General features: G+C 50.6%; 1 protein-coding gene across 1 annotated transcript in view; it reads left to right on the top strand.

Moving 5' to 3' along the window:
* The first annotated feature begins 438 nt into the window (after window positions 1–438).
* The window catches only part of Adcy5 (adenylate cyclase 5), a 145,178-nt gene continuing 126,775 nt past the window's right edge, over window positions 439–18,841 (top strand). Inside the window, exon 1 of the mRNA XM_026394175.2 lies at window positions 439–2,100. Coding sequence (XP_026249960.1) covers window positions 976–2,100 — 1,125 coding nt within the window. The 5' untranslated portion in view covers window positions 439–975. The remainder of the gene's footprint in view (window positions 2,101–18,841) is intronic.

Here is an 18,841-nt window from a genome sequence, read left to right as displayed (position 1 = left end):
AGCTGTTCTGCGCCCGGCCGCGGTGGGCCGGCAGCCGGCGGCAAGAAGCTTGAGGCTAGCGGAGCCAGCGCGACAGCTCTCGGGACCGGCGGGTGCGGGCCAGCCACGCTTGGTTTGGGGGAAAGGGAGAGGCGAGAGGGGAAGGGCCGCACCTCAGGAGCCGGTCCTCGCCCCCGCCCCCTGCGCGGACGCGCGGAAGGCTCGACTCGTCTTTCGCGGGGGCCACGCTCCCACTCTCGCCACGGGAGGTGGGGGATGCGGGCGACAGCTCCCCCGGGATCCAGGACCCTCCCCCCCAGGGCTCCGGAGCTGTCGCTCCGCCCGCCGCCCCCTCCCCCGTGCTCTCCACCCCCCATCCCACCTCCCCACCCCTCGTAAGAAAATAATGCTGGCTGGCGCCCGCACCTCCCAGTCGCTCCCAGTCCGCTGTGAGGAAAGGGCACCCGCTGCGTCTCCGTGCCGGGACCCCCGCAGAGCCGCCCTCGCCGCCACCTAGCTCCGAAAGCCTCTGGGCTTTGCTTAGGCATTATCTGCGAGCGCCGCGCCCGGGCATTGCCAGCTCCAGGGAGGCGCCGCCCGCAAGGACACCTCTCCGTCCCGCCTCGTCCGCAACTCCGGCCCTCGTCGACTCGACGCGAGCCAGGGGTCTGGACGTCCCTCTGCGCGCGGCGCAGTAGCTGGAACAGTCCCCACTGCCCCAGCTCAGAGCCAACTCCATCTCGGACCTGGGACTCTTGACGCGGATTCTCAGCTACTTCTCACCTCGGGGCTACGCCTGTCTCTCCGCTCACCCTCCGTTGCCCTCCTCCACCGCTCAGGACGGGGGTGCCAAGATGCCCCGCTTCTGCGCAGGGCCCCGGGCCGCCCCCGACGTGTGACCCCAGCCTGGTCCCCCTGCTCGGCCGTCCGCCCTCCCCTTGGAGACCCCCGGCCCGGTCCCCGGGGGAGGAGGAAGACGACGAGGCCGAGGGGGGGATGTCCGGCTCCAAAAGCGTGAGCCCTCCGGGCTACGCGGCGCAGACAGCTGCGGCGCCGGCACCCCGGGGAGGCCCAGAGCACCGCTCGGCATGGGGGGAGGCCGATTCCCGCGCCAATGGTTACCCCCATGCCCCTGGGGGATCCACCCGCAGCTCCACCAAGAAACCCGGTGGGTCGGTGACCCCGCAGCAGCAGCGCCTGGCCGGCCGCTGGCGCAGCGACGACGACGATGATCCTCCGCTGAGTGGTGACGACCCCCTGGCCGGGGGCTTCGGCTTCAGCTTCCGTTCCAAGTCCGCCTGGCAGGAGCGCGGCGGCGACGACTGCGGTCGCGGCAGCCGGCGGCAGCGGCGGGGCGCGGCCGGCGGGGGCAGCACCCGGGCGCCCCCTGCGGGCGGCGGCGGCGGTTCGGCGGCAGCGGCAGCTGCGGCAGGCGGGACGGAGGTGCGCCCCCGTTCGGTGGAGCTGGGCCTGGAGGAGCGACGGGGCAAGGGTCGCGCGGCCGACGAAGTAGAGGCCGGCGCCGTCGAGGGCGGCGAAGGGTCTGGGGATGGCTGCAGCTCAGAGGACTCAGGCTCAGGGCCCGGCGCGGTGCTGTCGCTGGGCGCCTGCTGCCTGGCATTGCTGCAGATATTCCGCTCTAAGAAGTTCCCGTCGGACAAGCTGGAGCGGCTGTACCAGCGCTACTTCTTCCGCCTGAACCAGAGCAGTCTCACCATGCTCATGGCCGTGCTGGTGCTCGTGTGTCTTGTCATGCTGGCCTTCCACGCGGCGCGGCCCCCGCTCCAGCTTCCCTACCTGACCGTGCTGGCGGCCGCCGTGGGAGTGATCCTCATTATGGCTGTGCTCTGCAACCGCGCAGCCTTCCACCAGGACCACATGGGCCTGGCCTGCTACGCGCTCATCGCGGTGGTGCTGGCCGTCCAGGTGGTGGGCCTTCTGCTGCCGCAGCCGCGCAGCGCCTCCGAGGGCATCTGGTGGACGGTGTTCTTCATCTACACCATCTACACCCTGCTGCCCGTGCGCATGAGGGCTGCGGTACTCAGCGGGGTGCTCCTGTCTGCTCTCCACCTGGCCATCGCCCTGCGAACCAACGCCCAGGACCAGTTCCTGCTGAAACAGGTAGGAGCCCACCCCGCCAAAGGGACCGGACTGTGGGGCTTGGCAGGCCTGGGCTTGATTCCAGAGAAAGTGATCCCACCCTCACCCTTGAAAGTGGTGAAAAGGAGCCAGAGATGTGGCTTCTTGGTCCCCCTTGCACCCCAGTGTCTTCGTTTACAAAAGAGTGCTCTTGTGTTACTTATAACGTTCCTGGCCTGGTAGATGACGCTCCAAACTGTATCCATCAGTGCTGGGATTTGAGTAAGGTAGAAGACTTGGAGAAGATGGAGAAGTTCCCATCTCTCCCTGAGCTTCAGTCCCTGTATATACAAGAGACACTACCTAAAGTGGCGGGACCCTCTAGCAGCCACCCATCCAGAGCACCACTGCTGACTTGTTAACCCAGACCTAGATAGAACATTGGGGAGGAGGGATCTGGCCACCCCTTGTCCTGTCCTAGGAAGGAGATAGGATAGCCCTCCCAGTGTCTGAGGCTGGAGGTTTAGGAGCTAGAGATATCACTGAACTTGAAGGAGGACCGACAAGTTTGTTTCCTTTACCAAAGTGCAAGGCAAGAAGGCGAAAACTTGCAGTTGGCACAAGTGGGAGGGAGCATCTGAGATGTGTGTGGCCACAGTCCCCCTTCTGGCCTGAGCAGAAAGCTGGTGTTGAATACCATGACCCTTCCAAAGGGTGCTCCTGGTCATTGCTTTTTTTTTTTTTTTTTTTTTAAGCCCTACTGACACTTATTGGGCAAATCTAGAACTGTGGGCTAAGGAGTAAATAAAACTTCTGTGGCTTCAGACTTCTTGAAGAGGGACATGCTTGCCACCCAGGCCTTAGGGTAAGGCGGCCTCTAAGACATCTGTGCTTTCTCCTTTTAGCATCCTAATATCTATCCCAATTCATGGCCTCTACTGAACCTGCCCGATTGTATGCTGTTCCATTGGACAGAATTAAGGGGGGCTTGCTGTAGGTCAGTGTTTTGGACCCTGACCCCACTGTACACTCCTTCTATCTCTTGATATCTGTCTCCTCTCACAGAGTCTCCCCGCCCCCCACTGGGGATTGAACTCAGGGCCTTCTATATGCTAGGCAAGTGCTCTACCACTGAGCTACATTCCCAGCCCTCATTGAGCCTCTCCTTCTCCCTACTTTTACTACCTTCCCCAGACTTTGATCCTGTTGCGTGTTGCAACTTTCTTGGGATGCTCCCTTGTATCCCAACTTCCTGGACATGCTGAACCTGCAAGATGCTCTGCTATAGGGAGGGAGGGAACATGTGATCTCTCTGGTCCTAGGTTCCCTTTCTAGAGAATGAGAGGGTTGACTATGTCCTTTTGACTCCCAACAGCCTCTTCACCAACTGTGGGCTAAGGAGTAAATAAAACTCCTGTAAGGAGTCTTCTCTTTCAGCCACATGGTGCTCTCCCTGTTCTGCATGATTAATAGGAGAGTCAGCCATAGACAGGAGCCCTCTCCAGTGTCCATTTGGTTTGCTGTCCATCCAATGTAACCTCCTTGGATGCAAGGATCCTGAAGTATATAATTTTCCTTCCTCCACTTTCTCCCTTGCCTAGGTCAATGCAGAATATTTAGTAACAATTTAATAGCCACTGGCCAATTTGGTTGGGGTCCAGTGAGTGGAGTAGGTGGAGTTGTTGATGTTAAGTTAAAGTTTTTCTGATCTAGGATCAGAAGGGAAAAAACCCTTTAGAGATTGGCTTTGAACTTGAGAGGGAAATCTTTTGAGAGACGGTGGTTTGAAAATATTTTCTACTATTGTTAGTGCTTATAAAGGCTCCAACTCTTTTGGCCCGAGGACCCATGCTCTCAGATAAGTGTTGTATCTCTGTTCTTGCCTTTGGTAGGTGTAGTTTTTTTGAAGAGGGAAGGGTATGTCATCTATATGGCACAGTGGCGATTTCCAGGAAAGCTATGGGTATTTCTGAACCTGTCTTGGGATACAGGGCCTGATTACAGCAATAGGCAGTCCTGGACATAGGATTTCAGGAGACTGGAGTCAGATCCCAAATGACGGAGCTGAACCTAGGCACTGCAACTCCATCTTGGCATGAAATGCCATTGCCACAGGGTCTGACTTGCCTTCTGGTTCCTCAGGCAATATTCTCCTTTCTATTCCCGCCCCCACCAGTTCCTACTCCATGCTTCTCTACCCATTTCTTTTCGACCCAAGACTTTTCCTTGGCTGAAGGATTTTGGATGGATTTACACTTAACTTTTGATGATCTGCTCTGAGTACAGCAGAGTTTGTTTGAAATGGTCCAAGGCAAGGGAATGTAAACATTGTTTCTATTTGGCTTCAGAGAAAACTATCTTTTTTTTTGTTTGTACTTGATCTACCTTTCTGATTATGCCTGTTATAAAATTGGTCTTTCTTCAGCAAAGTGGGCTGGGTGGTGGGGAACTATTAGTGGGAGTATTAGTATTCCAGAGTGTATTTTTGAGGTGGCTTGGTTAGATACCTTTTTTTTTTAAATGAAGACACGTGTCCAGGGAGAAGGGTAACAATGAATGGGTTCTAGGTTTGGGGCTTTACGTCTTGGCTCCAATTAGGAGAAGACGCATTTGTTTTCTTAACCAGTCGGTTTTTATTCAAGAGACAAACAAGAGGCAAGGTGGGGCAGCCCCTGTGTGGGACCGTGTTCCTTCCTTCCCCTTCCCTGTGTCTCTGGCTCTTGCCTTCCCCTGGGATCTGCCACCCTCCTCCTCTGCCCTTTCCCTCTTCCTGCCTATGCCTTGCCTCCTTCCTTTCTCTGCTCTCCCCGTGCGGCCCCCTGTTGCTCTCAGCCCACTTCTTCTTTCCTCACCCTTCCTGCTTGCTCTGCTGCCCTCTTTCTTAGTCCCGTTGGTTCTGGTTCGTTTGTGGCCTTGGCCTCTCCCGTGCTCTTGTCTTGCTGTCGTCTTCTCATCGCCTCACAGGGGTACAGTAGGAGCGTCATGGGGTTGTTTTTCCTCCTCTTTTGCCTGTTAGAAGTCCCTCTGCTACACCCATACCATAAATAACACTCAAGCATCTGCCAAACACATTCCTCACTTGTGTTAATAGGCTGCAATGATGCTGGAGCCTGTTGCCATGGCAACCTCATTTTTGTTTGACTGTATCCCACTCTGCTACATAAAGCCTCTGTGCTCACTCACACACAAACAAGCACAATCCACAACTATGATCCATGCTTGGATGTCAAAGATTATTTTGGAGATAGCCTCTTTGGGCCCTGTGGAGGCAGGGTGGTGGTCATTTGAACCCAAGGAGATGGTCACCTCCTCCAAGTATTACCCTAGTAGGTCATAATGAATGGAGAGACCTGCTCAAATGTTTAGTATTATTATTTCACAGCCACCTTGAACCTGTTTGATGTGATTTCTGAGAAGATTCTGACCCCGTATGGGTAGGCAGGAGAGTAGAGTGCAGGGTACCATCCCCTCCCAACCCTGAATTACTTTTGCTCCTTACTCCCTGCCTCCTGCCCTTTAGGAGAAACAGTGATTTCCTGCATTTCTTCCTTTGTGCCTGTTTGAACTCACAACTGTCACCAGTTGTTCCAGCGACCAGAATGGCACAGGCACTGTGTGGGTGATGTTCTGTGACTGAGCACGTGTGAGTGTCTGTTGTGCGGAGGCAAGGGATGGGTGGGGGTAGGGACATGGGCCAGGAATCCACCGCGGTGGCTGCCCCAGGGCATGTGCACGTGTGAGCCAGCGCATGTGCCTGCCCGTGTCTGTCTGTCTGGCAGGCGTGCTGGCCCGGGTGATGGGGGTGGCCTGAGAAGCTTTTGTGTTCACTTTGAGAGGAGATCCTCCCAGCTCTGTCCTGTTTGTTTTTGGCTGGTAGCTGGCTTCCTATGGCCATTAGCCTTTCTCATTCTTCTGACCTTGACCTATGACTCCTCAGGGACTGTATACACTCCCTCACATTTCCATAGTGAGTTTGGGGGCTGGACTTGAGTGGGCAAACTCCTTCACCCCAAGGAGCCCATCCTTCCCTTTTTCCTGCTGTGCAGTGGCTCAGCAGCAGGATAAACACTATTGGAGTGCCACCTCCTTGATCTGGAACTTGGCCCAGTGGCCAGTCTGGAGGATCACTGTGGCTGCCCTATTTGCGCTGCTGGGTGGTATGGAGGACACTTCTACCACAAAGACCAGGTCATTGTCTGCCACCAATAACTTCCCCGTCACCTGTGTTTCTGTGCAGGAGAAATCTGGCCACAAGTGAATTCCAAATAGCACCAGCAGGCTGGGGGTGGGGTTGACTTTGAATTTGGAGTGGAGAAGGGTCTGCTTGTCTTGATAATTGCATTTAGCAGTTACATTTGCTAATTGTCTTTGATTGTGTTGCCTACTTCTCCAGGCAGCTAGGAGGGAATGTGTGAAGAGGAACAGAAGCAGCTCCTGGTAAGAGCTGGAGCAGGTTTCTGGGTAGGGGATGTTCTGCTAGACCTCTAGGGTACCTTGATCACTGTGGGGAGGACTTCAGGAACGGTGGAGACTCAGCCAAGGAGCAGAATGCCTGGCTGCTATATCTGCAGGAAAGTTCGCTGTTAATAATTCAATTTAAGTTGTGATTTGCAAGCAAGAGCATGAAGTCTCTGTGCTGTGGGACACAGAACAGAATGCTCCCATTTATGTGAAGAGGGCACAGGCAGTTGTTAAGCACTATCATGGAAACCTGTTTGACCTTGCAGGAGAGTTTAAAAATCAGTGTAAAAGCCTTGGACAAAAGCTCTCTTCTAGAGACAGACAGGCCCTGGACATAAGTCCCTGTGTCAGAGAGTGTAGCTGGCAGCAGAACAGGGCTGTGGCATCTCCTCACCTGGGAGGTATGAATGGAACTACCACTTTGGTCCCAGGCATGGGTGTAGTGGGGAAAGGGCAGGGTGACCAGAGGGGGGGACCTCCTGGGTTGTGCCAGTCTCTAGCTGGGTGACATCTGGTCCATGATTGCCTGCTCTTTATTTCAACTAACTTTATTCATCTGTGGCAGGTCCAGCTTGTGGTCATTTCTTCCTAGGAGTGCTCCCTGGCCTGGGAGTGGAAAGTTGCTCTGGGGGCTCCAACATGCCTGTTCCCATAAGCCCTTTGGGTGGCAGTTATATAAGTGACGTTTGAGCACATTCTTTTCTCACCCATGCTTACCAGATGGGGGTAGCTGGCTGGTGGAGGGCAGGATCAACATTGATTTTCTCTCCTGGACACAAAACTTAGTAGAGATCATTGAAAAGTCCCAATTTCTTTTTCTTTTCTTTTCTTTTTTCCCCTCAAGGCGATGTCCAAATATAGGATGGGGAAGATCTCTATGGCATTGTGAAAAAATCTGGGAGTTTCTAGTTAACAGACAGTGCTCTTAAGATGAGAATGTGTTTTTGAGATGGCTGATAGGATCTTGGTTGAGTTTATATGCATATCTAATTCACAGGAAATTGAGTTTTCCTAGTCTGAAATATGGTATTTGATTCTAGAATTCAGATGAAAAGGACCAGTTTGGTAAGAGGACTGGAAACTTTAACTTCTGAGATAACATTTGAGGGCTAGGGGTATTTGGCTGGGAAAAGAGGAGACCATAGCAGGTAAGAAACCCTAATGTGATAGACAAGGTGTCATTGCTAGGGCCCCTGTTGTGAAATATTAGAGAAGGGAGTAAATTATTTTTGGTTGCTCCCAAGAACAGGTTTAGGGCAAAGAAGTGAAAATAGTAGAAAAATATCAACTCTAGGTAGGATATACCTTTCCAGCCATTCCTGTAGCACCCAAACTGAATGCCTCTTGGGGTGTTTAGCTCTCAATGGAGATATTCAAGTGGAGACCGGATGGCTATCTGCCAAGCTTATTATTGAGGAAATTGCCCGCTTGGTGGAAAGAAGTTTGGATGGGTCACTGTATTATTGATTCCCAACCTTGGCTCATTGTAATTTTCTTGGAAATTACAGACTACCAGGCCTTACTAGGAAAGTGCAGCTTTAGGCTGGGGTGGTCCCAGAATTGGATTCTTTCTTCTTCTCTCTCCTTTTCTTCCCTCCCTTCCTTCACTTTCGTTCTGATACTGGGGCTTGAACATAGGGCCTTGAGCTTGCTAGGCACTAGCTAAAATATTAAGCTGCACTCCATCCAGCATGGATCTATTTTCTAAACAGCTTGGATCTAGTTTTCAAAGCTTCTTAGGTGATCTTTTTTATCATCATCACTGGCACTGGAAATTGAACCTAGGGATTCTCTACCACTGAGCTACATCCCAGTCATTTTTATTTATTTTTATTTTGAGACAGGGCCTTGCTTAGTTGCTGAGGCTGGCTTTGAACTTGGGATCCTCCTGCCTCAACCTTTGGAGTAGCTGGGATTATCAGTGTATGCCACCATACCAGGCTCCCTAGGTGGTCTTGATGACAACTCTTACAATTTGGAGTCATCGGCCAAGATGACCACTCAAGTTATATCCAACCCTAGGATTCAGTAGTTCGGTGTCTGATAGCGGAATTGCTACTCCTAGTCCTCTGTGGTGTCCTCTCGTCATGCCCTTCTAGGTGTACCAGTCAGCTTTTCGTCACTACAAAAAAAAAAAAAAAAAAAAAAAAAAAAAAAACCCAAGGCAGCTAACTTTATAAGGAAAAAAGACATACTTAGTTCATGGTTCTGGAGGTTCAAAAGCATGACACCTACTTTGGCTCAGTTCTTGGGAGCATTAGGTCACATCATGGTGGATAGCAAAGACAGGAGCCTTTGTGGGAGCAAGTGGTCCCATCTTGAACCAGGAGCAGAGAGAGCTGAGTGGAGCCAAATGCTGGCTCTTATAGTAACCCTCTTGCAAAAACTATCGGGGAGTCACATGAGAACTAGCAAGATGCTGTGTGCCCACCTGTAATCCCAGTGGCTTGGAAGGCTGAGCAGGAAGGAAGAGAGCAAGTTCAAACCAGCCTCAGCTACTCAGCAAGACCCTGCCTCAAAATAAAAAGTAGAAAAATATGGGCTGGGGAAAGGGCTAGTGGTAAAGTACACCTGGGTTTAACCCCTGGTACCCCTCCCCCCAAAGAGAGAGGGGGGGGAACTAGCAAGAGTTCATAAGAAATACCTCACACCCCCAGTGAACTCAGGACCTCCTACTAGGCTTCACTTCCAAAGGTTCCACTACCTCCTACCAGTGCCAGCCTGGGGACCAAGCCTTGAATCACAGTGGACCCTTAGAAAACATAAATCATATTCAAACCATAGCCCTAGCCTCTGTTTAGAGAAGTAAACCACTGCATCTGTTCAGAGGCACTGGGTGCCATCCAGGTGGGGCCAGTGTGTACTGATGCAAGGATGCAGATCTGGAAGGTGGTCTGGCGATCGTGATGAAATCAGATGGGACTCATCTGCTATCCCAATACCCTGCCTCCTGTTGGAGGTGAAGCAATCTGTGGCTCACCATGATGGGATGGTGAGCAGTGGACCTAGATTTTGACTCCGGTTTGCTCATACATTTGTGTCTGTAACTGGATATGAAAACCACTGAGGAAATGCCAGGAATGGATGGTCTAGAATGAGGAGAATAAGGAGGTTGAGAGTGGAAAAGCAAGGCAGGAGAGAGGGAAACAATTAGGGAATTGGGAGGCGTTTGAAGAAGGAGAAGGAGGACTTAAGGAAAGGGAGAGGATATTGGAGATGTATGAGGAGGCCAAGGACTTGCAAGTGGGGGCAGGGATGCCATTGGGAACAATGGGATATAGTCACAAGAAGGAGAGTAGACAAACAAAACACAAGGAGACAGTGGAAGCTTTATTCTTTAGGCCAGCCTCATGTGTCAGCGTGAAATTGTGTCGCCCCACCCCCCCCACTATCTCTTGCTCTGGGCTTGAGGCCTCCTGACCTCACACTTTCAGGGTCCCCCTCCCTCCCTTTAGAGGCTCCCTGGGCTTTATCACAAGCTTACTGGGGTCCTACCTGCTTTTGGAAGGGCTCCAGTGCCTCATGTTTATCAGTGCTCAGCACATAGTAGGTGCTCAGTAAGGGTTGAATGAACGAACAAGTGAATGAATGAGTGGAGGGGTGGGCGGACGCCTGCACACAGACTCTGGGCTGTGCTGAAGTGCTAGACCAACACCTCCACAGAAGGAAGCGACGCAGCTCGGCTTGGAAGCCTATTTTGGTGGATTGTAATCCTAAACTCTGAGCAGGGCTTCCAGAATCCCTCCCGCTGCAATTTAAAATGTGTGCTTTAGAAACAGAGCTGTTGCCTGGCACTGCTGATACTATGTCACTTTGCAGATTTAAAAACCATCATTAAGTCATTCTTGCAGCTTTCTCTCCATTCATTCGGATAACAATGGATTATGTTGGTGCCCACTGTGGCCAGGCATTGTGCTAGGACAGGGGGCTGCAAAGATGGTTCCAATTGGGTCCCAGCTTTCCCAGGACTGCCTTAGGGCCACAGTCTCCCGCTAAGTGTGTCCCTGGGAAGGGTGTTAATTGATGTTTCACATACACACATATGTTCTGTGTCAAATAAATTTTGGGAATAGAGTCAGCCTTCTGTATCTGCAGGTCTGCATCTCTGGATTCAACTTTCTGTAGATTGAAATAAAAAAAAAAAAAAACAAAACCCGAGACATCTGTACTGAACACATACAGACTTATTTTTCTTGTCATTATTCCCTATCAGTTATACAATAGTAAAGGAACTATTTACATAACATTACATTGTACCAGGTAATGTAAGTAATCTAGAAATGATTTAATACACAGGAAGATGTGTTTAGATTGTAGGCAAATATTGCAGTATTTTATATAAGGGATTTGAAACCTGCAGATTTGGGTATCAGAAGGGGTTCCCAGAACCAGTCCCTCAGAATACTAAGAGCTGTGCTGGGTTTCACCAGAAGTCTTAGATGTTAAAGCTTTTAACATGTTAATGTGCACAAAATTGTCAAGAGAGGGATATTTCATGAAGCCCTCATAAAATATATTTGAACATAGACCAGTTTTTCAAGGACCATACTCGGAGTCATTAGCATCTGTTAGAACCTGCTGGGACAGAGGGGTGGACCTACAGAGGCACCTAGAGGAGGCTGTTTGTTTGACAGCCTTCCTCCCTCAGGAGGGAGGCTGGCCAGGCTTCACCTGCTGGCTGCCTGTTTGCAAGTCTCATTCTCCATCTGGGTCAGCAGTTCTTTACAAAATTAAACGATGGGGCTGGAAGGGACCGGGAGATGCCTCCTTTATTCAGCTTCAGTTTCTTTTAGGGGTTTTCTGCTGGTAGTAGACAGTGGAGCAGGTTGGTCTTCTGCATCATGACCATGCCCGGGGTCTGGGCTCCACTGAATATCTTCCTAGAACTTTTGCTTCAGGAGTTGAATGTGTTACTGCCCATAGAGAAGTAATGATGGGCCATTCCAGATCATCCTTTTCCCCAAATGTCTCTTTCTTTCCCATCCCTACTCTCCCAAAGGAAGAAACTCTTAAAAAATATTGGTGATAAACAATGAGCATGCGTCGAGTCTTCACGATGTACCCTGCATGGGGCTAATCCCTTACATGCAAGACCTTTACTTAACCTTACTATCAACAGTGAAGAAACCAAGATAGGAGAAGGTAAGTAACTTCCCACAGTCACACAGCAAGCCATGTAAGAGATGAGTCAGTGCCCCACCTGCATCCCCTGGGCATTTGGCTCCTGCCTGGCAGACTTCCAGCCCTTACCTGGCTTCAGCCCCTGGGGCCTGCTGGTGGGGCAGATCAGAAGGGGGTGCTGGTGGATGAGTACCCAGGTCCCTTGCCCCTGGGGGTGAGAGGAGTCTAATTCCTGGCCTTGTGTTCTACACTGTCTTCGTAAGGATTAAGCTCTGGTTGCTCACAGTGGGCACAGTCTTGGTGATACATACCTTTCTCCTGCTCTTCTTTCTCTTCCTTCAGGTTTTTTTTCCCTTCTAGTACTTCCTGGGTCACCTCCTAGAAAAACCTTTTCTTTCTTTTTTTTTTTTTGGTTCTGGGGATTGAACCCAGGGGTGCTTTACCACTGAGCTACTTTCCTAGCCATTTTTATATTTTGACACAGGGTCTCAATAAGTTGCTTAGGACCTCCCTAAGTTGCTGAGACTGGCTTTGAACTTTTGATCCTCCTTCCTCAGCCTCCTGAGCTGCTGGGATTACAGATGTGCACCACAGAATCCAGCCAGAAAAATCATTTCTTCAGTCCTTGCCTCTAGGTCCCTTTTCAGCGAAATCCAGAGAGTAAAGAAGCCAGATCCTGATGCAGGTTGGACTTGACTGCAAGGGAGGAGAAGGCCCTTTTCTGGGGACACAAAAGTATCAGATGGAGAACTTGATTGATATAGAAGCCTGAGCTTCTCTCTTATTTGATAATATATGTTGTCACTAGTATATTGGTTTCTGGATTAGAAGGATGATGTGAAAAAAATGTGAAGCGTATTTTTAAGAAAAATATGTGTTATTTTTTGAATTGTTAATTTTTTAAAAATGATGTGGCTTTCCCTGCCCTTTTTTGTTAGCCTTCTGATCTCTTCAGATTTCTAAGCGGTTGTGACAGGGGACAGTAGACCTTGTGATTAAAAAAAAAAAAGTTTTCTTAAAATGAGAAAAGAAGACCCTTGATTTGCAGCATTTTTTGCAGGCCTGAAAGAAATTACATGCTGACTTAAGGGCCTGCCAGCTTCTTGGCCAGGCTGTGACATGGCTCAGTCGGTGGAGGACTCAGTAATTAGGAGTCTTCTCCTGGAGTCTGCAGGGAACTTGGCCTGCTATGGCAGTGCCTCTTCCTCGGGATTTCTGTAGTTTGACACTCAGCCGACTTAACTCCGATGGAACTTGCCCAGACCACCACACACAGACATCTAAATTCGTCATCTCAATACTCCATTATTAAGCACCATGAGTATGCTATATGGCTAAAGTCATATAATCATAGGAGTGAGACAGGGTCTTTTCGGGGATGGGAGGGGGATTTGCCCCATGCTAATAGACCTAGGCCAGGGTCCTTTTGAGGGTCCCTGTGTCATCACGCATGATTTGTTACCTGTGTGTGGTCATGTGGGTGGTGGAGGGGGCTAGGGAGAGGGAAGGCTAAGATAGGCATTTTTCTATCCCAAGGTCACCCTTGAATCCTGAGGGGATCTTTGAAAAAAATACCTCTGCCAAGGCCAACCCCAGACCACTTTTATTAAACTCTGTAGGGATGAGGCTGGGGTGACCCTAGGGTTGAGACCTGGGCTTAGCTAGAGGCTGGAATCCTAGACCAATGACTCTGATACCTCTTATTTAGCATTTTATGGTGACAGAGGACTTTTTTGTATGTGTGATGTTGCTTACATCTTGTGACAGCTCTGAGCAGGTGATGGGTTCACATGGGACAAACCTGGAGACCCAGGACACAACCCTGGTGGTGTAGGCTCCTGGCTGAGTTACCTCACCTTTCTTCAGTCAGTTTTCTCCCTGTACATGGTGACACTAGCTGACTGTGTGGCAGGACCTGTGTCACTTTGCAGCAGCCCAAGTTAGTGCCCATGAGGGCCTTCTGTGGGTGGGAGGTGAGCTACAGCCTTGTGTGACTGAGGATGCTTTGGAAATAGAGGCTCAGAGAGGTTAGGTGACCTCATTCAGGCTACACTGTTACCTGCTTAAGAGCTGCTGTGCACATGAGATCTCTGACCCTAAACCAAGTGCTCCTTTTGTAGACAGGCCCAGCACTGGGCTGGGCTGGGGTGCCTTCCATGCTGCTCCTGGGCAGTTGTCCCAGCATGGTTTTGGAATGCCTGGCTTGTGTTTTTAACTCCCTTCCTTCCCCGAAGGAGTCTGGCACAGATGGGCCCAAGCCTGTGGCGAAGCATTCGGGGCCACCTGGGACCAGCTGTTCACCTGTGAAGAGCTCCTGAGAGGTTTTATAGATGACGAGTATGAACTGAGACTCAGAAGAGGGCTCAGAAGAGACTCCAGGGTAGCTCAGCTCTGGGCTGAGCTTGCCTCATAGCTCATCTTCTGGTGGCAGAAGTGGGACAAGGGAGGGAGAGGAGAGGCTGGCGGGATGCACGTTAGGACTGCCTGGCAATGTCTGAAGAGCGGCAGGCATGCGGTTTAGCGCTTCCTAGAGTGTTTCTAGGATTTCTTTAAAGCCCAGCTCCCCAGAACCATCAACACCCTAGAAATACCCCCACATCTTTAGCTAAACCCACTCTGCCCTGTTGGTCTTTTCAAGGAAACTGGAGGAAAAATGAAACTCGGTTGCCAAGTGGATTTTTGAGATGTTATTTTTCTTCTTTTGGGGCTAGGAAGCCTGTTCACTCAACATGCCCTGCTCCCCACTCTGACTTTGGCCAAGTCCCTTTTCCGGTAAGCATTTCACCATACTGCGAGGACAGGATCCATCATGCCAGCTGGGAAGTGTCTTGGTTCTGACATCTCTGCCAGGAGGCTGCAGAGGCAGAGGGGCCAGAGTGAACCCCAAGCCCCAGGGGAGCCATAGGCCTGCCTTTGCAACATCTGACCTGCAGAACTAAATTAGCAACGTCCCCTTCTTTGGCTGTGTAGCACTTGGATTGGCTTGTTATTTGCTTTGTTTTGAGGATGGAGCTCAGGGCCTCCACCATGCTGAGCACATGCTTAACTACTGAGCTATACCCCCAGGCCTGGTTGTCACTTTATCTGTCCCTTCCACTTGAATGTTGGCTCTCTGCAGACAGGGACTTTGTTTGTTTAATACCCAGATGTTTTCTGAATGTCCTTGACTTTCAAACCCCTTGTTGCCCAGCACTGAAGAGACAAAGGCAGAAGATTTTCATTCTCAGGTTCCACAAGAAGTTCTGACTTTGGCAGACAGTGTTCCCTCATGGACTGGCATATCCCTACCAAAGCACCACCTCCCAATCCTGGTCTTAGAGAACGCTGATTTTCATTAGTACCCTGTCCCCCTGGGGTACCCTCATGTCCCATCTGGTGCTTTCAGAAAGGGCCATATTGGCCTCTCTTTCCCATCTTTCTTCTGGTTTCTTTTCCCATCCTATGCCTCATCCTCACTCCCCTCTTTGCAGCAAGAAGCTGGGGGAGGACCTTGAAGACTGGCCAGGAGACAAGTTCCTAGACACTGTCAGGACCACCAGTATGGGCAAGGATTGCTACACAGATTCGAAACAGGCGTCATTTCTTTTAAAGCATTTCTGTGAACAGCGCAGTTCCCCAGTGTGTTACAAACTCCTGGTATTTATTGCCATGTGTTACAACACTCCCCTGTTTTCCACCTCCAGGAGCCCACTGGAGCTTAAGTGCTGGATAGGTGAGGGCCTCTAGGAGTTTCCACCTGATCCCACTGTCCAGGCTCAGCTGAGGCAGCCTGGGTATTGGTGTTTGTTTTTCTTTTTAATTTTTTTTTTCTTATGCTGGAGTTGAATGGTGGGCCTCACATGGGCTGAGCTTCCGCTCCACCCTTGAGCCACACTCCCAGCCCAGCATCAGCAATTTGCAATGCTCCCGGGGATTCTAACATGCACCAAGATTGAGGCCTTGCGCCCTGAGCCTCCCCTCATCAGCAGAGGGGTCATGTGGGTGACACTGAGTCTGATTTATGACTCTATTGAAAGGCAAGTTGTTTATATCTAAAGGGTTTATTGTGGTGATTCAGTAAAGAGTGATGGCCACTAAAAATGATTGCAGGCGTGTAATTCAGGAAGGAGACTTGCTTGGTGGTTGGTGTATAAAATCTTGTCAGGCGAAGCTGTGGTTTGGTATATTTATGTTGCTCTTATCACCAGCAATTAACCCCAAACGTGGCTCGATAAATGGCTTTAATGCAGTGCCGTAATAATTGCGAGAATATTTCAGAAAATGACTGCTGCCTGGGAATGCGAGACGGCCCTCAGCAGAGCGGTGCACCTCAACCGGCATTCCTGTAGGCCCTTAGCTATGCGCAAACACCTGTTGATGGGTATGAGCTCTTTCCTCCTCTCTTTTGTATATGACATTTCACTTTTGAGTAGGGAGAAGTCGCACAGACACCTGGGGCCTCACCGCCCTTGGCTGTGTTCATTTGACTTTGTAAAGTCTCTGGAGTGTGACCCAGAAGTGTCTGTAGTAGATACTCATTAAATATCTGGTTGATGCTTGAATGAATTTGCTTAGGAGTACATAGAGGTAGGTAAGTGCTGTTAGTCCAACACTTTTTCTTCACGCTATAGCTCTGTGAGAAACAAGGAATGACATAGTTGGTGCCTCCTTGTATGCATTTGTTACCAGCACTGAGCCAAAAAGACTAAGAAAGTACAGGAAGGTGATGTGCAGGGTGATAAAGAGATGGGCATGCATCTGAGGTTAGTGCTTTTCTGGCATCTTTGGATCAGGACAGGAAGGACAGGGACCCTCTGTTGCAGCTGCTGTGTTCTGGGAGGACAAAGAAGTAGGTAAAATTGCCTGTCTGAGAACGGAGAACATTGGAAAGCTCCTGCCACGTGGGCAGGGGCCTGGGAAGCACCCTGTCCTGGACAGAGAGGTGTCCTCAGGGTCAGTCCTCCAGGAGGGACCACAGGTAGACTGTGGTGTGGACTTTTCTTTGGAAAAGGGTTATTTGGGGAGAGTTAATTTTGGAATTCACTTTTACATTTATTTTTGAAGTGGAATATTTCTCCAGCATTGGTGACAATGCCCTAGAAAAGCCAATTAGTCACCCTCTGACATCTCCCTGAGTGGGGTGTTGCTGTCTGCTCCTTCCCCACCTGCCCTTGGTGACTTCCTTCTCTTCCCTGCAGGTCTCTGGGTGATTTTACTATAGGCAGGTCCACTGGGACTTCAGCTGCTCTGAGGTGGTGTCATTTCTGCTTCTATCTGGGGGTGTCTGAGGAGCTACATGAGCTTGTGGGGTGGTGGTGGAGCACCCTATCAGAGGATGCGATAGCCTGTCCCTTCCAGGGCCAGGTCTGTGAGCTTGGTTCCAGCCCGTGTTCCCACATTCTGTTTGTTTTTTGAGGTGGGATCTTGTGTTGTTGCCCAGGCTGGCCTTGAACTCCTGGCCTCTGTGTTTATGTGTATGTGCCTCAGCTTCCTCTGTAGCTGGGACTACAGGCATGTGCCACCACTGGTGGCTCCCTTGGTCTTCTGCTCTTTGCTTCCCCGCTACCTTTGGTACTGGGGCTTGAACCCAGGGGCGTGAGCACAGTGTTGGGCACTTAGAAGCCTATTTGACCCTCGTGATCTCCCATTAGGTGGGTGGTACCATTTGGACGTGTTCCCAAGATGCACACCTGGGTTAGAAACAGGCCTCCCTCAGCAGCGAGAGGTGGTTGGGAGGCCGTGAGGCCATGAAGCTCTGTATTCTTGCTGCTCTTGCAGAGTGAGTTCTGAATAAAAGGATGAGTCCTGCCCCTTCTGCTTCTAGCCTCCAGAACCACAATTCAAAGCCATTTCTGTTCATCACAGGCCCGTGGTGCCTTGTTATATAGCAGCACAAAACAAACCAGACAGTAGGTATTGCTTTTTTTTTTTTTTTCCTTCTTCAGATTAAGAACATTTTCTAGATAAGGGAATCAAGGCCCAGAGAAGCTAAATGATTTGCTTCAGGAGGCACAGTTAGAAATTGATACACTGGTCTCTAATGCTCACCCTCTAGTGCCCCAGTAGTAGCTCCCAGACTCCAGTGTGTTCAAGAATTCCCCAGGAGGGTCTATTTAAAAATTTGATCCCTGGAGTTTCTTGCCAAAGAGTTTGAACCAGTAAGTCTGGAAAAGAGCCCAAGAACCTGCATTTTAAGTAAAGACCCCCCCACACACCCCTAATTTGAGGCAGGTGCCCTGCTGGCCTTATAATGTCCTTCCCAGGTAAAGAAAGGATTGAAGTTGTCAGGGTCCCTTTCCCTGATGGGGGGAAGTGGGCAGAGACAGAGGTGTTTGTGTGGATCTCACCAGGAGCTTAGGGAGGCGGGGTGTGATGTTTAGATTGCAGGTAGGAGGGAACTTTCTGCTGAGCCTGTGCCTGGGGATTCTCAGGGGACAGAGCTGGAGGAGGCTTTGGAGGAAGCAGGGGAGGGTTCTGGATGAGACAGTCTAATCCAGAGGCTGGGAGCTAGGAAGTAGCCTAGTAGCAGAACACATGTCAACAGCCAGAGAGAGGAAGCAGGCAAAGGGATTTTGAGGTGACTGTGGGGACATTGGCTGTGATACTACAGGTTATGACTGCAGGTCATGCAGTCCTGACAAGAAGACAGATGTCCACCTCTGCCTCAGTTTCCCCATGTACACAGCAAAGGCCAGATGATCTCTGAAGGTCTGCCAGTGTGTGTATTACAGGGTGCCCAGGGGTCACATAAGAAAGGACTGTACTCCAGAGGCCTGGACAGGGGTGCTGTGGGAATGAAGAGGCTTCAGATCGTCGAGGACAGAGATACTCAGCCAGACTGCAGTTCTTTCCAGCCTTGACCCCCAATTCATGTCCATCAATTCTCCTAGACAATGTCGCCTCATCTGCATGAACCTTGAATGTCCCCAAATGAAATTCCTCATCCCTGAATTCTTTCTGTTCATGTCAGCACTCTCTTTGCATATTCAATGTTTGTTGGACCGAATTATTTAATAAGTATCTATTGTGTGCTAGGCACTGGGAAACCAAGATCAGAAAGCCACAGCCCCTGCCTTCACAGGAAACAGTGCCTCGTGAGTGTCAAGTGCTGCCTGAGTGCAGCCAGGAGTGAGGATATCCACTCCCTGAGTCCTCACCCGGCCCTGTGAGGTGGGCGTGGTACAGGCATCCCTGCTTTGCAGATGAGGATATTGAGACAAGT

Source organism: Urocitellus parryii, chromosome 2 (assembly GCF_045843805.1).
Source record: "Urocitellus parryii isolate mUroPar1 chromosome 2, mUroPar1.hap1, whole genome shotgun sequence".
Lineage (NCBI taxonomy): Eukaryota > Metazoa > Chordata > Mammalia > Rodentia > Sciuridae > Urocitellus > Urocitellus parryii.
This window is presented reverse-complemented; position numbering and strand designations above follow the sequence as displayed.